Source organism: Nannobrachium achirus (assembly GCF_963921795.1).
Source record: "Nannobrachium achirus genome assembly, chromosome: 5".
Taxonomy (NCBI): domain Eukaryota; kingdom Metazoa; phylum Chordata; class Actinopteri; order Myctophiformes; family Myctophidae; genus Nannobrachium; species Nannobrachium achirus.
The window spans coordinates 53,700,459-53,721,746 of NC_137814.1; the positions used below are offsets into that span (position 1 = coordinate 53,700,459).

At 40.3% G+C, this 21,288-nt stretch overlaps 1 protein-coding gene across 1 annotated transcript; it reads right to left on the reverse strand.

The window, feature by feature from the left end:
• Window positions 1-1,017: 1,017 nt before the first annotated feature.
• Window positions 1,018-4,623, reverse strand: LOC308285184 (dual specificity phosphatase 28-like; the record flags this gene model as incomplete). The annotated part of the gene is made up of 2 exons (XM_080725900.1): window positions 1,018-1,131; window positions 4,249-4,623. 2 exons carry the CDS (start codon window positions 4,621-4,623, stop codon window positions 1,018-1,020), a joined length of 489 nt encoding a protein of 162 aa, XP_080582026.1.
• Between the last annotated feature and the right edge of the window lie 16,665 nt (window positions 4,624-21,288).

Sequence of the window (21,288 nt, forward strand, 5' to 3'; positions counted from 1 at the left end):
ATGACCAAGCACCTTTTAAAGGTGGCCCCTTTTGCAACAGTATGCCGTCACCTATTAGTCATTCTTCATTGGCTTTAAAGAAAAAGGGGCTTTAAAGGGTGCTAGTGTGACCATACTCTCAGAGAGCCTTTTGGTACTGTACTGAAACTAGGTCAACCTCAAACAAAATGCCATTTCTTTGTATACTCGCACAGGCAAGAGTAACCAAGTTAAGTGCTTACAAACACTGTGAACTTTCTCTTTAAGCACTTAGATGAAAAGCAGATTCCTTTATGGAGGTGCACAGTTTGAGTAGAAATGGGAGCTCTTAAAGACATCTTACAGGAGGGTTTGAAGGCTTTGGGTGAGCAACTTTGAGGTACAGTACTACTAGCCTGGCGGGGCCCGACGTCATACTGCGTTCACTCACTCATTCCTTCCTTCCACAGTATAACGTCTGGACTTGGTATTGGCAGCGAGTATTACGATTATTTTCTGATCGGAGCCAATCAGTGACTGCTTCCGCACAACAAACGTAGCTGTCTTTCCTGACAACAAGTGAAAAGATTTCCCTGATTGGTCCATGTGTAGACGGTGACGTAGATGCATGCTGCAGCCTGCAGCATTTTCAAAACAACAACAATGGCTGCCAGTTAACGCTCTAACCATAAAACAAGCAATAAGTGCAGTTATTTCAGAGTTGGAATCAATTACAACAATTAAAAAGGAACACGGGGGATGCGCTAGTGGAGTTTATCGGCCGAAAAGACGTGTTTGTTTGACGTTCTTCCGACTGGCTGAGAGATGTTATGCTACGCTGATTGGTTAGAGGAGTCTGTCTGTCAAGGCAAGTACTCCCGCCCACTTTTCAAGCTGCCAATAGGCCGAAGGCCAGACGTTATACTGTGGAAGGAATGAGTGAGTGAACGCAGTATGACGTCGGGCCCCGCCAGGCTACAGTACTACATGTTGGAGAAGAAGGTTAGGTAAGATTGTCTATGGGGGAGGGACATCCCAGCCGTGATCTCAGTGGATCTACTAGTTAGGTGATGAATGCACTCTGCGTCTCTTTTTCAGCTCTGTTTCATATCTCTCCAGCTGAGCCATGAAGCCGGCGTTGGGGGCGATCACATGACGAGCCGTCTTCACTTTCTGAAACAGAGGAAGCGACAGCACATTGAGGAGTTATTACTCCTCCATTAAACAGAGAGGGCACGTTCCCCCTCAGATCTTTGGGGTAAAAGAAAAACAAACAATAGATTTGATTAGAACAACAGTACATAATGTGTTAGAGAGTGTAGAAACGGAACCAAATGGACGTGTCTTGCACACACTCATGCACATACTACTGGAGATTGAATGTACATTATACCGGTGCTTATCTCTATATTTATTTATATTCAACTACATAGCTACAGTATAAGCCTATATGTATAAGCATTTTTTACTGTTGATAGCAACACTGCATAGATTTCTGATGCTGAATAGCAGGGAGTATTGGAGAGCTATCTCGGATTCCTGCGTTGGTGTCAGCTAGTCCTCACAACGGCATCATCACGGTTCATGGCATTTATGTCCGGTCAGTGCAAATGCAGACGTCCAGAAGTCTTTCTCTGTGGCATTTTTATTGGTGATAGAAGAATGCACATGTGCCTCTATTTCTATCTACTGTTGGCCTACACACTGACCAGACCAGACCAAGAGGGCAAGGTCACATGTTAGTGTGGCTGTCTTTATATTGTCTTTGTTATCTCATTTTAACTAGTGTTCTACTTATTCTGTACTTGACTGTATCTTTGTTTCATTCTTACTGTGGTGCTGCTATGACAACTGGTTCAATAATTGTCTGTCTGTCTATCTTAGAGTTCATTTAACACCATTTTCTTTCTGGGTACAAAGAGTCTGAGTACATAGAGTGCGCGTCCATCATATCGTGTTGATTTTCGTGAACTACAGATGTCCTTGTAGGACACAGAAACAAACAGACAGCGTGAAGAGGTCTTTAAATTACTGTACATCACTTTACGTCAGCAGAGGCCTGCCTCCAGATACATGATGAGTCAGCGCCAGCGGGTATGTTCATTATTGAGGACAGCCTTGTGTCAGGATATGACTGTCATTGAGATCCAGACTGTGACTTTGCAGCATTACAGAACAGGCTTTCTAAGCCAGTGAGTTTTTTTTCAGCAGTGGTGGACGAAAGTACTCAAGTACCAGTCCAGTATCAATGCCACAATCTGGAAATACTCTGTTACAAGTATAAGTCCAGTACTTTTACTTGAGTAAAAGTACAAAAGCATTGGCATCAAAATATACTTAAAGTACCAAAATTAGGCTACTCTTTACGCAGAATGGCCCATTTCACTTGTTCAATATGGCAGATCTACAAGTTCATAGCGTGTCACATCGCAACGAGCCGTGAGCTTGCAAGTATATGTTTTGTAATAATAATCGCAATCTACAGAGTAACTTTAGTTTTCAAATAATTGTAGTGGAGTAAAAGTACGATATTTGTCTCTGAGATGTATAGTGCAGTTTGCAGTAGAAGTAAAAGTGTTGAAAATTGGAAATACTCCAGTAAAGATACCGCAAATGTGTACTTAAAGGGGAAGACCACCCCTTTTCAATATTGAACTATGTCATTAATATTAGAGGAGTTGTGTGGAAATAGAGAAAAAAGTTTCCCCCCTTCTGTGTTGCCTAGAACTGGAGGATTGATTTGGGGGTTTGTATTGTACAGTACACATACACATTGATGACATCACACATTGTACTTTACAATACAAACCCCAAAATCAATCCTCCAGTTCTAGGCAACACAGAAGGGGGGGAACTTTTTTCTATTTTCCACACAACTCCTCTAAGTCTAAGGTATATTTATGACATATTTCAATATTGAAAATGGGTGGTCTTCCCCTTTAAGTACCCAATAACACTCAATACTTATTGTATAGTTCTTTTGCCTCCAACACACTATTATAGGTCTCCTATTCCACAAGATTGCTGTATTGTATATTTATAAAATCTTTATCTAACCAGGTAGACCTCACTGAAATACTGTATGCAACTATAGGCAAGTGTTCATTTCTGATAGCAAGTCTTTCTGAAAGGAATAGTCAGGGACCCACAAGCCCAAAAGCTCAAGCAATAGGATTGAACCTGTGATTTTCTGCCGTACTTTTTATTTCTGTTTTATCTATTAGTTTGGTCATTAAGGTCTAGAGACGGAGAGGCCTACATACCACCCTTGTACACATGCAAAGGGGGCAGTTAATGTTAAAGCTTTTTTACGCTCGGAATAAATTCTCACAATACGCTCAGAATAAATTCTCACTAGCGCAATGGTTCCGGTATGGGACAACAATGATTCTCAGCATCACAATGTTTATAATCAAATAAACTTCCGCTTAAAAATAAAACTTCCCTGTGTCCCATACCTTGTGTTAGTCCCTGATCCAGTGATGGAAACTAAGTTATATTTCCTCAAGTAGCCTATTCACTTCAAACCAATTCTAATGTGTTTTTATTGGAATATTTACATTTCTTGATGTTAGAGGAGGCAACATTGTACTTAACACTGCAGTTTTAGTTTGTAGTTTATATGTTGCAGATATAGATTCTGAATGCAAAACATAAATTAAGTGATAAATAATGATGTAGCCTTTTATTTTAGGTTAATCTGCCCAGCAGCACATAAAGTTCAGAATAGTATTTCTACATTATAGATCAATCTCAGAAAATTAGAATATTTTGTAAAAATGCATTGCAAATGCCACAGCACCCTAGGCTACATCATCGGAAACTCGGAAACTTCCCACTGGACTTCAAGCAGCTCTGACTTCAGAAGGCTGACATTTCTCTATTATAAATCCTTGTTTTGACTGGTCTCGTGTAATATTGTAATATTTTTAAATATGGACTTTTAATATTCATGCCATAAAAAATAAAAATAAATAAAAAAATGAAACAAAACATTTTTTGGAATAATTCACCGAATGTGCAATGCATCTAGAATATATGAACATTTCAATAATATTTACTTTTTTTATATGTATCCTTTTAAAATACATTTTCCTTTTTTTATTTATTTTTTATTCATCTGTTAGGCCTAGCCTTCATTCACTTCAAAATATAAAATCTGAGTAGACTACTTTCTTCTGCTCTGATCATCAGACAGCAGCTATTTGCATGAGGTCCCTCGTCCCTGCCTGGACCACCAGAGCTGAGAGAACACAACAGACAACACCGTACAAGCCTCTCTCCACCCACCTGCAAAGCGTCCTTCAGCGGCATCTTGCGGTGCTTCATGAGATAGGCGACGCACACGGTGGCGGAGCGGCTCCGTCCGTTCTTGCAGTACACCACGCTGTGGCCGCCGCGGATCGCGTGGTTCTGGATGGCGTCGGAGCAGCGGTCGAAGTGGCGGTACAGGTCCTCGTTGGGGTCGTCGTAGACGGGCACGCGGATCAGCTCGACGGCGGCGAGCGACGGACAGGAGGCCGACTTTGAGGCGGCGGGGAACGGCTGCTGCTTGGAGACGTTGATGCAGAGCGTCACCGCCTCCTGCTGGATGAGCTCGTCGCTGCAGGCCGAGCGAGCGTTGCTGATGAACAGGTGCCTGGTCACCTTGCACAGCTGAAGCATGGTGGTCCGTCCGGGGAGCGAGCGGTGGCGACCCGACCGCTTCTAGTGCGAGCTGTCCGCTGACGGTGTGACCGAGAGTCTCTTGCTCTCTCAAGCCCGTGTGTGTCCCTCTCAGCTGTCAAATTCTCTTCTTTAAATAGCCCACGGAACTTCAAAACCAAAGCTATAGCAGCCTATACATTGTTTTCCCCTCATATGGCCCCAATTAAATGACTCTACTCTCACTGGGGACTCAAATCAACGTCCATCCCACAAGGTTTAAGAGTATTTCTATACTTTAATAGTTAGAAGCAGCACTGACCAGAGTGTCACTCTGCATAACAAGGACACAGTCAGTCAGTCAGTCAGTCCGTCAGTCCGTCAGTCAGTCAGTCAGTCAGTCAGTCAGTCACATCTGCCAAGCATACAGTATCCCTGTATAGGCTATGACCTGTCAAACACATGCTATTCACGTATGTTAAGATATTGTATGCATATCTTCCTTGGCAGCCAGTGAAATGAAGGTGTTGTTTAGTTAAAGTGCTCCAGCCTGCCTCTAACCTCTGTGTGCCACACTGTCTGTAAGCTGGCTATATTTATTTACCATGGGAACAGGATAGGGCAGGCATTCCCTGGGTCTTAGTGCTAGCCTCGTTAAGTTGGCAGTGGTTATAGTTGCGCCACGGACCACCAGTTGACATCTTTAGCCTCTCAGACCCAAAACGAAGAATATTCTGTTATCGTTGGATAAGATTTTGTTCTATATTTCTGTGATAGCCAGGCCACTTAAAGGCCCGCTGACACGCCCAGAAATTATAATAGTATGATACAGTAGGTCATGTGGTCAGAGGCGCCGGGTTTTGTCCATGCCGTGGGGTGCTGAGGCATCGAGCGCAACACAGTATCCATATATGGGCTTTCCAAGACATGGGCTTAATATTGATGACATCAGTGATCTCCATATATGGGCATAAGTGGAACAAGGACTGACTCATTAAATTGGTGAATTAATCTTCAAATAGTAAGACGGAATATTAATTTGCAAGTGTGACTCGCGTCACGGCAACCACACTTGCAATTTCCATGTAAATATATAATAATCAGTATAAAGATAGAGCAGTGACCTTGGCTTTCATACAAACAAGCACACTGTAAGATGAGCACGCACACATTGTTTACAAGAAAACGTTTAATTATTAATACCCATTTGCCGTACAATAATATTTTAAATATAACAAATAAATAAACATGACCCTCATTCAGGTTATTATTCAAAGATACAACATCATACATACAACAATTATAGAGTGAGGTATAATAATGTGTGGCAAAACTGTTCTTTTATCTATGAGAAGCTCTGCCATTAGATTGGTTAGATCAGTCTGTCAATCATTTTAGCCCCGGGTCGGCCAGTTCATGCATCAATTGGCTGCCAGTCACAGAGCTTCTCACAGATAACAGAACAGTTTTGGAGGCAGACTGCAGCCCTATAGAAAGTTTCACAGAGACTAGATTATAGGGAGCATTGTTAGCCGTCTGAATATAATACAATTAAATACAAATACAAATTAGCAATTTATAAATGTCCATTTGGCCGAACTATGGTCGGGCCAAATGGAATGTCTATGGAATGTCAAAACATACATTCTCGTTACACTATTTAAAACATTGTCTTTATGCTCAGATTAACTTTAGGAAGTAGTGTGATGCTTTTCTGTTCTGTTCATATCACGTACGATTTTTGCCGTGCCTGTAAAGTGTTTAATTCAACATTTAAATCTTTACACAGCTTCATGGCCGCCTTTTCACTATTCATTCATTCGCTGAAGTATACTATAATATTTGTTTACAACGCAATGCACTGTTGGGTAATCTGCAACCTGTTTGGTAGCGTAAAACTAATAGTTTAGCATGTCAGTTCAGCCTTTTCAGTTTAATCGGGTTCAATTAGCGTTAGCGATACCGATGAGGACAACATTGATGATGATGATGATGTAGATGAAATTTTAAATGTTGAATCCCTAAAGAAATCTAGTCTCTAACTAACTAGGTAAATCCTGAGTCTGACTGAAATACTCATTTAAAGTGACACAGGGCCAAATATGAGAAGAGAATATGGAGTTCAATAAGTTGGTTTATTCAGAGAATGCATTCTGAAACATATTGAGTAAAGTAACAGTTTTCATACAGACATTAAGTCACTCCCCCCAAGGGAGGGAGAGAGAGCTTGGTACATCATTACAGAGAAAAGATTCCTGTGTGTACTTATCGTTCTGTACCAGGTGCCTGGGTCGCACAAGGTTGCAATAATATGATCTCATCTCAAGTTGATGAACACAGTTTAGGTTTAAAGGTCATACTGACACAGTTAAGGTTACACTATTGGAAACTCAAATAAAATAATGAACTACATTTAATGACAAGACAATTGTTTAAGAACACTTTAAACATACAAATCATTCAAGCACACTATAGAATTCTCTTATCAGCCGCTGTGACTCTTCTGGGATGCGCAGTCTGCCTCCAAAACGTATTATTTTATCTGTGAGATAAAATAATACGTCTGCGGTCTGCTTCTCGTTCGGGTCGGCGGGTTCTTCTCACAGATAACAGAGTAGTTTTGGGGGCAGACTGTGGCCCTATAGGAAGTGTCTCAGAGACTAGATTTATTTAGGGAGCATTGTTAGCCGTCTGAATAAAATAAATACATAAATAAATAAGTAAGTAAATAAAAATAGATACATAAAAAATATAAATAGATAAATAAATAAGCTATCGCCAAAACATCTGTTTTTAACCCAGAAGGAAGCCAGGGATCGAACAAACCTACCGATTCCCATGTGGCTGTTCTACCAGCTTATTGGCCCTGTTTTACACTGGTATTAACACACGTCTCCCTTTGAGTCCTTGCATGTCGAGGTGTCTTCTGTTGGCAGAAATGGCAAAGCCTCGTTGTGGTTGGAGTCATCCTCTGTGCTGGGTGCGTATATGGGGATTTCTGTGGAAGAATGTATACGTCAGTTATTTCAAAGTGGAAGATTATTTCACCACGTCACAAAACCGTCCCCAAATATAAGCACAGAGCGCCAAAATAGCAAACAGCATCTCTTGCTAGGGTTATTCTCAGCTGGGCTTTTTATTTATTTGTTCTCTTATGGAGCAGGCGAAACTGCAGCACAAAGGATCATGGGATTGGGAGTGGAGAGTAGCAGCCGGGGCAAGAGGCGTTGAAAAGTAGTAGTTCTGGACTGGTCAACTTTTATTCAAATGAGAAGCACCTTTAGCCGGTCATTCACTGACAAGCTGTTAGTATCTTTGAATCATCTGGGACAACTCCTGCAATGACAGAGGGAGCACCTGCCCTCATATGCCATACCGGTATATTAACTGGTCTGCATTCAAGAGAATACAAGCACGAAACATCTACTGTGTACATCTACTGTACATCTATAAATAAACTGTTTTGTGCTGACAAAACAAATACAATATTATGGATGTAGTGCCTTTGACATAGGCTGCTTTTGTTTACCACTGTGCATTTGACAGACTATAACCTCTAGATCTCATTATGTATGTGTTATAATTACATAATTAATCGTGGAGTTTGATCGTGTATGTATTTTCTTGAATTCAGACCTACAGAAATAGCCTATATCGCCATTAGTAGTGGAGTTGTGATCCAGACTAGATACGTTTTATGGTCATGATTCACCAGGATCCTGGATCTAAATATTTTTGTAAGCTTAAAGTCTATGAGGAAAAATGAATGGGAGATTTTGTTATTTATTATTATTATTTCTTTAATCAATAGTCGCTAATTTCCCACAGCAGTCTATTTCTGTCAGATATCTGTCAATCTCAACTGTGACACACTCACTAAGTGCTGGGTGGACCATGTGTAAACATACCAAATTGAGTCTTGCTGGCAACCGTCAAGGAATCTGGTACAGGTGGTGGAGTGCTGGCAACCGGTACAGATGGATTGCTGGCAACCGGCCTAGACTGAGTCGAGTTGTTTCCTATTGAAGAATGAGTTTCAGTTATTTCAAAATGTGTTGCATCGCGACATATTGTTAGCTTGTAGATATGCTATTTTCAAAACAAAAGAAACATTTTAACATCACAAATATTGCAAATCTCTGACACAAAATGTTTCAGTCTGTGGCGAAATACACATGAATTCAGGGGCCCTTGACAAGAAGTTTGAATCAATAAAATAAAATAAAAGAACATACCTTCCACGTCACCGTTTAAAGTCCCTCCTGCCTTCGGTTTTGTCAATTCATTGACTAAATGGAGTACGAGTATCAGACACAGGTAAAACAGAAGCCCTAAGCCTATCCACTGGGAGACAAAACAGACAATAAATAAATTACAAGGAAAAACCATGAAAAGTCTAAACTGAATTAAGAACATTACAAGTTATGCAAACAGCATCAATATTGCAATGAAGGTTTTCAATAGTGCATGTTATAATGGGATACATGTCGTATGTAGAGCAGTGTTTCTCAAACAGTATGTGTACCCCTAGGGGTACGCAGAGATACTACAGGGGGTACTTAAGAGAAAATGGAAAATGGAAACATTTATTTTACTGTTAATGTTTAATGATAAAACAATGACAAATGTATGTGAACTTGCTGCTCCGTAAAGTTTTTAAAACAAATGAAGTACTAATTTTGACTGGCACAACTGTACTTACTTTTATTTTCAACATAATTGACATAAAAACTGTAGAGCATGTAGGAGAATAACAAACTTACCTGAGATGTAACAAAGAACTCTTGTGTTTTGAGCATACAGCCCAGAGGAGGCTCGAGATCGTCATCGTCTAGACAGGTAAGAGATGAATTGTTTGGCTCGCACCATCTCTGTGGATCTGCACTGTCAAGCTCCACATATCTGCCTTCCCAGTCTGTCATGGCACAAGTAAAGAACCGGCCGTCGAGGAACATCAACATCAGCCACATGACTATAGGGGTGGTAACGGAGACAAACGCCCATATAATACTAAGTGCAGCTCCATCTAATTTGAACCCTTCCATGATTAGCGATATTGCAAGGATCATTATAGTTGGTATTATGAAGACAGCAGCAGTCAGCTCTCTGTTTCTCCACAGTCCATCACAAGGACAGGCAAACTGTAACGCCAAGAGCTGCTCGATCCCAGCCAGGATGATTCCAATAGAAGCTTTGGACACCACAGGGTACTTTGTCATCTTTTCCGATAGTGCTTCCATGCTGGACCGAAATGCAACAATCAAGTGTCACACACTTCCACTGCCATCGGTACAGTATTTAACAGAGAAGGGTGGGCCCTCTGGTTCATGGGAGGTTTCAGGTGAGCTTACATTTTGGACAGAAACCGGAGGGAGGGATGCATAAATGCATGCTTGATAGGCCTATAAGTGGGCCTACCAGAAAGACCACTGCAGGTGCAGTAGTAAAACATGTTTTAATCGTCTTGTAATCATGCATGTTGGGAAGGTATACACTATACAGGGTACACACCCCTTGCTAGAAAATGTGAAAGTTCGTTTTTTTCCACATTAAGATTACAACATTGCTGTAACTGAAATAAAACAATTCAACAAAATGTCGAATTAAAAAAGAGAATTTTATTGTTACTTTGTCTCCAAAAAAGTGGTCCAGCTGTTATCTTAAAAAAAGAAAACACAGACACACACACACACACACACACACACACACACACACACACACACACACACACACACACACACACACACACACACACACACACAATATTGTCCATTTTGGCAGCCATTTTGGTGACCTGACCACAGCTCAAACAGACACATGCACAGCCACGTATAGGAGTGGTTTACCACCGCTCCTATACGTGGCTGTGCGTGTGTCTGTAGCCTTTTTCCTCAGCGTTTTGCCATAGCAAAATGTGTATACGTAGCATCATGTTTGTCTAGTGATGTTATATGTCGTATGTCTGTAGCCTTTTCCCTCTGCGTTCTGCCATAGCAAAACGTGTGTGTGTAGCATAGCCTGTACATCCTAGACTCAAATCCTAGTCTGAAGACGTTATGCAAGCACGACCACCGCTCACTTCACATTGGGTGTGATTTTTTACTATTGATTACTCACCCCATGGAGACTTGAGTTCAATAATATTTAGTGTTTTTTGTTGCATTCCTAAGACAATAATTCGATTACAATAAATGTACCTCTGTTGATTCCGGATGAGGACCCAAGTGCATTTGGGTCCCCATCCGGAATCAATGGGGGTACATTTACTATAATAGGCCTATATTATATATTTATTTATTTTTTGTCTTAGGAATGCGACAAATACAAAAAAGTATTATTGAACTCAAGTCTCTATGGCGTGAGTAATCAATAGAAAAAAGTCATCTTGGAGGTGAACTACTCCTTTAAGGCCACAGACGTTGGGAAACGCACGGTCGTGCGAATGAGGTCGAGTTTGTTTTAGGGTGAGTTTTCCTGTTTACCGACTGTAGTACTAGCATGACAATGGCCAAAATGAAAAACCTCCTTATGCAAATGTCATGATTTTTGTATTTCAGTGGTCAGTCTGTCTGCAAGATTGTTCTTCCCCTCATTTTGTAAAAGATTTCATGTGAATAGAACCCCGATTTTGTTCAGTTTCAGTAAGTGGCAAAATGTTGAAGCTCAAAACCTCCTATCTGCTTTGCCTTGTTGATTGCTAATGATTGGTGTCAGCCTGTCAGGTGGTGAAACTTTTACCACACCAAGAGGGTGAGTTGATAAAAAATGTTAATGGTAATACTTGTAACAGACGAATGTCTTGATCTCAAAAGGAGCATAATTAAGTGCTATAAAAAGTGTTATTTAACAAAAAATAACCTAACTATTTCTGAGAGACAGCCGCTGACGCCAAACCTCCATCTGCATGTTGCAATGACTACATTCAGATAGGAGGTTTTTTACCTAGAAATAGTAAATAGGAGGTTTTTTTTCGTTTGATTTTTCCCATCAAAGTGATTTTTTCAGACAGGATTTAGCATTTTGGGTTTTGGCCATCTATAAGTGGGTGGGTGACGTGACGTAACGTTTTCGCTGTCCTCGGTGTCAAACATGTATAAATAAAAAATATATTTGTCAAAAACCTTCTGAATATTGTGCAGGACATTAAGCTTTATGTGAACTTACTCAAGATTAAAACATTTCATTCCTCATTTCTTCAGAATCTTCAACCAAACATGGCAAAACTCATATGGTGTGACTGTCCTGACCTTGTTTCTCAAAGTGGGAACTTGAATAAAACTAAGAAAAATAATTGCTAAAAATCATTTGAAAATGAATTTAGGCTAAAAAGAATGTCTATTTTGAGCCTATATCTTTTCAAAGTCAAAGCATAATGTTTTCAGTCATTTCTGATCAAAAACATTTTGTCCCCCAACCCAAAATCATTTGGTGTGACACTAGTTTGGAAAAATTAAACAGGCAATTATTTGGACACCTATTGGCTAGAGAGGTCCTTCTTCTGTAAGGCTATTCAGCACTCCCAGCACAACTGCAAGACAGGTGTCTGAGGTGAGTTATGATTTTAACATTTTCATGAAATGCCATCTTGTTGAAACGTTGACAAACTCACCATTCTGGATGTCTTTTGGTGTGACACCTTTTCTTTAAAAAAAGCTTAAGTTATTTGACGTTTTGGTCATATTTCCATGTAGATCTAGGCTGCTTTGTTATAGCTAGCATGCTGTTAGCATGCTAATGTGTACATAGTAGCCTCAAGGTAAACCTAAATGGAGAAAACAGTAATATGGTGTGACACTTAATCATATGGTGTGACAGGTCTGCTTGTCACACCATATGACTTGACTGTCACACCATATGATTTATACTGTATTTAACTACAGATATAACAACAAATAACAAAGTTCCATGTTTCTTTTGTACGTTTAAACATTTGTTTTAAACATTTTTACATAAAATGAAATTTAGCTTCATTCAGTGATACTTCAAATTCATCAGACAGAGCAGAAACCCCTTCACAGAAACCTTAACATATTGTTTCAATCTAAACAATATTTTCTCTTTGTCTTAAACTATACATTCCATTTTCTTTTGTCAGCTGGAAAATGACAAGTGCTGAGAGAACGAGAAAGTACAGGGAGAAACTAAACAATGACCCAGCAAGGAGAGAGGAGCCAAAGGGGCGAGACTGCATTTTCTACGAAGAGCAGGAGGTTGTCTGTGGCATAGCAGAACCGCAACAAGGCAGCCGGTTTGCTACCCTCACCAAATACGACTGGCTGATGTACAATACAGTCTAAATATATAATCTAATCTGATCTAATACTTTTGTACTTTCACTCACTGGACTGGACAGTGGACAGTGTTAAGGTAGGACCCGAGACAAAACTAGCGAAAATAGCTGATCTACAAGCTCTCAACACGTTGTGCTGCGAGAGCTTGTAGATCAGCTATTTTAAGAGTTGCGCAACCCAGCACTCTTTAGCTAGTGGAGATGTGGTGTAATGTCATGATTCCTAATTACATTTGTTCAACACAAAATGCTGTGTTCAAGTTCAGGAGACTTCGGAAAAAAGCAATTTACCTGAATGCTGAGTTCTGTTTCCACTAATTGGTGTTAATAAAATGTTGCCTTCAATGCCTTGGCTCCAAGTGTGGCTATGCGCCTTATTGTCCCTTTAGGATCCTTCTGCCGTGGGCCGGCAGAAGACTTAGGTGTGCGTAGCATTCCTGTGCACATCCTCATCATCCATCTACTACTACAATTCTTTCTTATCCCATGTTAAAGCCCTACAATAATATCCTGTTCAGAAATATTAAGGCCATGTTATCCTGGGTAATTGTTTAATCAATCAGTAAAGTTCAGTACTCACTAATAGGTAGGTTAAAACACATGAACACACTAATAGGTAGGTTTGCTTTGACACATGAAGATATGATCATACGGTGTGACACTAAATCATTTGGTGTGACATTCCAAATAGTGAGAAATCATACCTTTATTAATGATTAAACCAAAAAAATGTTTATGGATTACATAGAGAATATTATCAGGAAGAGTCACAAATATTTGTGTAATTTTAGAGAAAGTTTTGACAGAATACATTTAAAATATGTTGTAAGATCATGAACATGGGCCTCACACAGAGTGTCGATTATGAAAAAAATATACAGATATAATTAATTTTCAAAAAACTATAGTGGATCACTGGTTAGTTATGATAAAGGACTTTGATAAAGTGAGTAACTTAAGAAAGATGTACTCCATTTTCATTTTATGAACAATTATTTTCATGTCACACCATATGACGATTTTAGGCACAAGTACAACAAACTGCTGAATAAAGTCTGATTCCAATAACATATCTAAAAACAAAATGTATTTCCATAAGGTTGAGAGTGAGTAGAACAAAAGTAAATAACTTTTATGCCTGCAATTTAAAGTTTTTTTAAAAACACATTTTTTGGGGCGTCACGTCACTGACCCAAGTATTCACCTTATTCTTGGCCCTTTTCTGCTGCTTCATTCAATATCTGTTCACTTCCTCCCTAGTAGCCCTAAGGAACCTATAAGGAAAGGTCGCCGATATGATTTTTCAATGCGTCTCTTTGACGCATGCATGCTCACTGATCCGAGAGTTACACTTCAACATTTAGCATTCTAGTGAGTGGTAATCAAATAACGATTGATACAGAAGTAACATAGACACTTCAGATAGAAAGAACTTTGAAATATTGAAATCGCTTTTTGGGTGAGTTCTAGGTTAAAACCGAATCTTTCCAAAAGTGCAGACTGCAGACATGGAGACATCAAAAAGAAAGCAGTGCCGTATGCTTTCATGAAAGGTCACACCGGCAAGACAGATGTAAACTTTGATTTTATTTAATAAAAGGAGGATTGATGAAGGATTAGATGATTTGATGTTGATGCCGACCTGACGATACATTTTACCATTCATTCACAAACATTAAGGGAATATCAGGGACCGATCTCAGGGACCAAACAATAATAAATAAGTATATTCGAATGGCGGGGTCTTTAGAAAATAGTGAAACCCTGCCATTCCGAAGTGTCATTCTTCGGAATAGCGATGTGCGGGGTCTATAGAAGAGTGGGGAAACGATGAATGGATAGTTGGGTCGAAAATGGGTCCGTGACCGTGGAGAGCAAAGGTCCGTTTCTCAATGGATTTGTCATCTAGGAGGGTTATTAAACAAATTTGGCCGGGGTGTCTTTTTTAAAATGGCTGGGAAAATGCTTGAGAGCTAGGGTAATTTTCAGTCTCATTCACTTGCTATACACTACACTTTAAAGGCAAAAATGACTCCCAAAAAATCTGCTTCAAGTGGGATGTGAGGGGTCCAAACTAGGGGTTTTTAATTATTTTGAATCCATTGCAAGCATTTGTTTGGCATGAAAAACATTCCTTGGGCTAAAAACGGACCCCAAAAGACTGTGAAAATTGATGACTCATCACTAAACCATCGTATTGTGGGGCCATTTCTTGCCCAAGGAATGTTTTTCATGCAAAACAAATGCTTGCAATGGATTCAGAATAATTAAAAACCCGTAGTTTGACCCCTCACATCCCACTTAAAGCAGATTTCTTGGGAGTCATTTTTGCCTTTATAGTGTAGTATAGCAAGTGAATGAGACTGAACATTACCCTAGCTCTCAAGCATTTCCCCAGGCATTTTAAAAAAGACACCCCGGCCAAATTTGTTTAATAACCCTCCTAGATGACAAATCCATTGAGAAACGGACCTTTGCTCTCCACGGTCACGGAACTGCCATTTTCGACCCAACTAGGAAGTCAACCTTCGGAAAGGCGAGGTGTTGGAATGGCGACGACATGTCTTTTGGCATGGAGTTATGAATGGAGTGGTAACACACAGAAAGCTACCATGCACAACTACAATGGTGTCAATAATCGCCTGCCAACTAAGTTGTCTGTCATGTGTCAGCCCATGGGCTGGTGTACTGTTTTTAAAGAAAAATCACACCCGTGTGAAGTGGAGCTGTGTGTGTGTGTGTGTGTGTGTGTGTGTGTGTGTGTGTGTGTGTGTGTGTATTGCAGTTGATGCTCAGGGCAGGCTAGACTCAACGGCACCTCTCTGGTCACCCAGGATCATGTGTACCGATTTTTGTGACATTTGACGAAAATATGTAGGAAAAGGAGCAAAAAGTGTGTTTTGGAGAAAATTCAAGATGGCGGAAAATCTGTCCTGACGCAAATGGGCGTGGCCTATATGGGGAGATGCGTCTTGACCCAAGGAATCCAGGGAAAAAATAATTTTAATTTTTCGACCTACGGTTCAAGAGTTACGAGACAAGTAGGCCGTTATAGCGCCACCATGAGGCAGAGTGGAAATGCTTTTGGGGATTCGTTGAGTATGCCACCCCCGACCTGTGGTTGAAATTCAGTGTTGACTGGACCTTTTGTTTGTGATTTATGGCTATTGTTTGCAAAACGGGCCCCTCCCGCTAACTTTGGAAGCCCGTTACGAACGAACGGAATGGACTATCGCAATATCCCTTGAGTATGTTCATTGCATAGGTTCATAGATCATGTGTACCGGTTTTTAAGACATTTGAAGAAAATATGTAGGAAAAGGAACAAAAAGTGTGTTTTGGAGAAAATTCAAAATGGCGGAAAATCTATCCTGGCGCAAATGGGCGTGGCCTATATCGGGAGATGCGTCTTGACCCAGGGAATCCAGGGTAAAAATAATTTTAATTTTCCGACCTACGGTTCAACAGTTATAGGCCAAAACGTAAACTGGGCTGTTATAGCGCCACCATGAGGCCAAATGACACAATTATTTTTTATTTAATCCTTGAAATCATTATATGAACCTCCTCTCCAAGTCTTGAAACTGTAGCCCCTATGGTTTGCGAGAGACAAATAATTGAATGTGAGTTTTTGCGATTCCCATTATAAGTCAATGGGAAAAATTAATTCACTAATAAATTAATATCAATTAAACTATTGAACCTTTCTCTTAGCAAGTTACTAGCCCACCATTCCCGAGTAAGCCGGTCGATTTGACATATGGCGCGAGTGTGTGGTGGCAAAACTGTGGGACTAGTAGCGTGCCGAAGTTTAGGAAGTTCAGGCTACATACACACAGACACACAGACAGACAGACCCACACAGCCACGTATAGGGAGCCTGTGTTTCACACAGCTCCAAAAATCCAATAAAATACAAAAAAAAAAAAACTAAAAAAACATGTTTTGGCAATAGCTTATTTATTTATCTATTTATCTTTTTTTATGTATTAATTTATTTTTGTATTTATGTATTCATTCATTTATTTACTTATTTTATTTTATTCAGAAGGCTAACAATGCTTCCTAAAGAAATCTAGTCTCTGTGACATTTCCAAGGGGCCTCAGTCTGCCTCCAAAACTAGTCTGTTATCTGTGAGAAGCTCTGTCACTATAGCAGCTCATTGGTGCATGAACCGGCTGACCGGGGCTAAAATGATTGACCGACAGGTCTAACCAATCCGAACGAGAGGCATATTGATTGGTTAGTCGCAAGTGGCTGCATATTTCTAGACCAATGACAGAGCTTCTCACAGATAAAATAATATGTTTTGGAGGCAGACTGCACATCCCAGAAGAGTCACAGAGACTGATAAGAGAATTCTATAGTGTGCTTCTATTTGAATCATTTGTAAGTTTAAAGTGTTCACAAACAATTGTCTTGTCATTAAATGTAGTTCATTATCTTATTTGAGTTTCCAATAGTGTAACCTTAATCTATGTATGACCTTAAACCTAAACTGTGTTCAACAACTTGAGATGAGATCATATTATTGCAACCTTGTGTAACCCAGGCACCTGGTACAGAACGATAAGTACACAGGGCTCTTTTCTCTGTAATGTGATGTACCAAGCTCTCTCTCCCTCCCTTGAGGGGAGTGACTTAATTCCTGTATGAACAAATGCCCTTGGTTCTGGTGACTGATATGTGTCCTCTTTTTTGCTTACTATGTTTGATGACCTACAGTATCTATCTGCGTGCAATGCAATACCATTGCATGATGAAGTATTATGTCTCGCTAGGTCGCAATCATGTGACTAGAGTTTTATGAAGGTCTGACCTGCCAAAACCGATTTTTCCGATACCGATTTCTTTAGCTAAGAACTAGAAAAATCACAGACAATATCCAGTCTAATATGACCGTCTGGACTAGGCAGGAAGAAAGCAGGTGACACATGCTTTTTTTCTCCTTTTTGGAGACGACATTGACACAGGATTATGGAAAATATCCTTACATTGCAACGGTAACCAGCACCATCTTCTGTATTCTGTAGGCTGCCACTAAGTAGACTGGCTGCTACTCGCTAATGTTTACTTTAGTCACAGGACCAGAGCATCATGCTGTGCAGTGCCTTAGGGTCGTTTCACACTCTAATAAGGAACCTAACTAATTTCGGTTCGGGAGGGCTCCCCGACCCGAAATTATTTAGTTTCGGGGGGAGTTCATCCATACTTTCTTAACGGCTAGTGCCGAAGTCGCTTGTAAATATTGGAGGTCCATGGCATGACAACGTTTGTGGCCGATGAATGAGCATTGCAGGGCGGATACATATTTGACTTGCCCTCGCGCTGCACGCTGAATGACTGGAGGTCCACTCCAGTGAGTAGCAGCAGCACCAGCGGGGTCTCTTCTCACTCTCACTCACACTCACAAACGCTCGATCGAGCTCTGTCAAAAACATTTAATTTACAAGCTCACATTATAGACGTGCCGCCTCCCTTGCTGCATGCATGTCATCACACAGTCACAACTCGTCGTGGAAAACCTATCAACACGGAACACTAGCAATTAGCAAAGTTGTGCACTTCTTTTGTCTTTAAAACGGTCGGCGACGCGTTGGCGATACACGCAGCAAAGCTGTGTGTGTGTGTGTGTGTATAACGGTATGAATCGACCCATAGACACAATTGGCACCGATTCGGCCGGTTTTATATGATACCTGCCAATGTTTGATATTGGCCGATACCGATGTCCATCCCTAGGCTAAACTGTTTCTGATGCAAACCGCTGTTTGTGTATACCGATGTCATTGTCATCACCGGTGTGCTGCTACTACTATGCACAAATCTTTTAAAGAAACAAACTCAACTTCAGAAACTAAAGCCTGTTCCAAATCCATGCAGACAAACTAAAAAAGTATGATTCACACGAAAGGGATGTTTCACTTTCAAATGAAATAAACATAATATATACATACATAAAAAAATCATTATCATATACATACATATCATTCATGCAGTGCCACATATTTGTTGTCACATTATTTATAAATAAATGTATGTCAAATAGGCCTATGTCAATATTTCCCCCTAGGATACATCAAGTCACGAGGACACCTTCCTAAAGGGCAACCTCTCTGTCTTTTCCCAAGCCCTGCCATGTCGCACACGTGCAACACATTATTGTATACAAAACTAGTAATACTGTACATAGATCTGACATCCCAGAAGTTATTTTTATTCGCCACTAGGACTGTAAACTGCCGCATGCATGTCTCCTTTGACAGAGACAAGCTCATATTCATTCAGCAGACATGTGTCAGATGGATAATTTTTCCTTTGTGGCAACAGAAAGAACAGGGAAATCTAGGTCTTAAATGTACCTGAGTAACAACACTATTTTTTTTGAAAAGGTAACTATAATGAAACTACTAAAATTGCAAAATTACCTCATTAGGTTACTCCGTTACCCCAAAAAAGTAATCCTTTTCAGTAATGCCGTTAGTTTTAATGCCGTTACATCCAACACTGGCCATGATGGTCATCGGTGGCAAAAGCTTGCACCGGAAGTTCAGTGAAGTGACCAAAAAGTATACACATCTAAAAGCAACACAGCAGAAAACAACTTTTATGACTTTACTGTCAATGTGGGCCAGGTGGACCTTTACTTTCAAAGGTCCACCTGGCCCACATTGACAGATTGATTAATTGACTGAATACTTTATTAACAGTTTAAAAGCACAGAACGTATACAGTTCTAAGTTCTATTTACAAAAGGATGCTAAAAGGACTAAACCCAAGAAAGCACTATGGCTTGTTTCCATTGGGGTCTTGTGTATTCAATTCATCGCATGTGTATTCCATTGAAGTCCCGGCTGGAATTGATAGCTAGAGAAAATCATATCAGCGACCATTCCTTAATTTAGCTTCCTTAGGGCTACTAGGGTGGAATTGAACAGATATTGAATGAAGCAGCAGAAAAGGGTTATGGTGCCGCCCTGGAGAAGAAGGATATAATATGTTATAACTTTGTGAAAAAAAGTTTTAGTGCTGCTTTAAAGTTCTCAAACTTTTCAGGCTGTGACCCCCAAACTAATAATATTTTAACTGGGACCCCCACCCTGATGAGCACTAAGCATTACATTTTGTATAACAGTTCTATTGTGAAAATAGCAGATCTACATTAGCCTGATTTCAGACTCTGCGTTGGAGCTTGAGTCTGACATTGTCCCATTGACAAGAGATTTCAAAGGGGAGGGGATTTAAATTCCCAATCACAAGAGATCTGGTGGGAGGGGTTGTGTTTGACTTTTGTACACAAAACATTCCCTCCTCCCCCTCCCCTCTATGACATGCATCATACAGGTCATTGTCTTTGATGTTTCATTGATTAGAGAGAATCACTAACGAGCTATTGACACTTGTAGTTGTAGCTCTTTTGAAGTTCAAAGGAGGCAATTATCTGGTGAGCCACCCCTCCCTCCACTGTTTCTGTTGATTTTCAAAAGTTAGACCCACCCCTCCTCCGTCTTGCATTGATTTCATTGGTTGGTGCGGCAAGACACCGACAGAAAGAGGCGCGTCATATGCCAACTCCAGACCAAGAGAAGCAGTCCACTCAGAGAGTGGGCGGTTCTATTGGCTGGAGCCAGGCAAGATCTACATGCTCACAACTCCTCGCGTGAGCATGTAGATCTGCTGCATGTAGCATGTGAGCATGTAAATCATCTATTTTCACAATTTCTGCCTCTGATATTTGACAATTTGGCCAATGTTTAATTTGTCATTTTAGAGGTATTAAAAAGTCCTTAAATTGTCACTCTAGAAATGTGCATATGCCCTCTATACACTACCTTTATGTTGGTATGTTTACTGTTGAGTGAGAAAACAATGTTACACATTACGGTAAGTTAATCATCTGGGGATTCCCAAAATGTATTTCAGAACCCCCCTGGGGGTCCCAACCCACATGTTGAGGACCACTGCTTTAAGGTAGCCTGTAAACAAATCTGCCATTACCAAAATTTCCCCCTTGGGATAATAAAGGTATCTATCAATCTATCTATCTATCTATCTATCTATCTATCTATCTATAAAATCAAATTGCCCTCAACAGATTTGATCTGGCACCGCTAAGTGGTGATTGGATTTCACTCCCTCCAAAGTTGTGAGGGACCAATCGGGGCCTAGAATGCAAATAAGCGGTGGATTTATCACCAGAGGCATTTTTTATCCGCCTCTTGGAACTCAGGTTCCATATACAGAGATTCCAGACTAATATCGATGCCTGTGATATTAGTCTGGCAATGTCAGGCTAGCATCAACGGAAGTGGTAAATTGGAGTTTAAATATGACACATCATTGTGCTGACCTTTTTATTGATTTCTTCAAAGGTAGTTGATACTTTGGACTATAA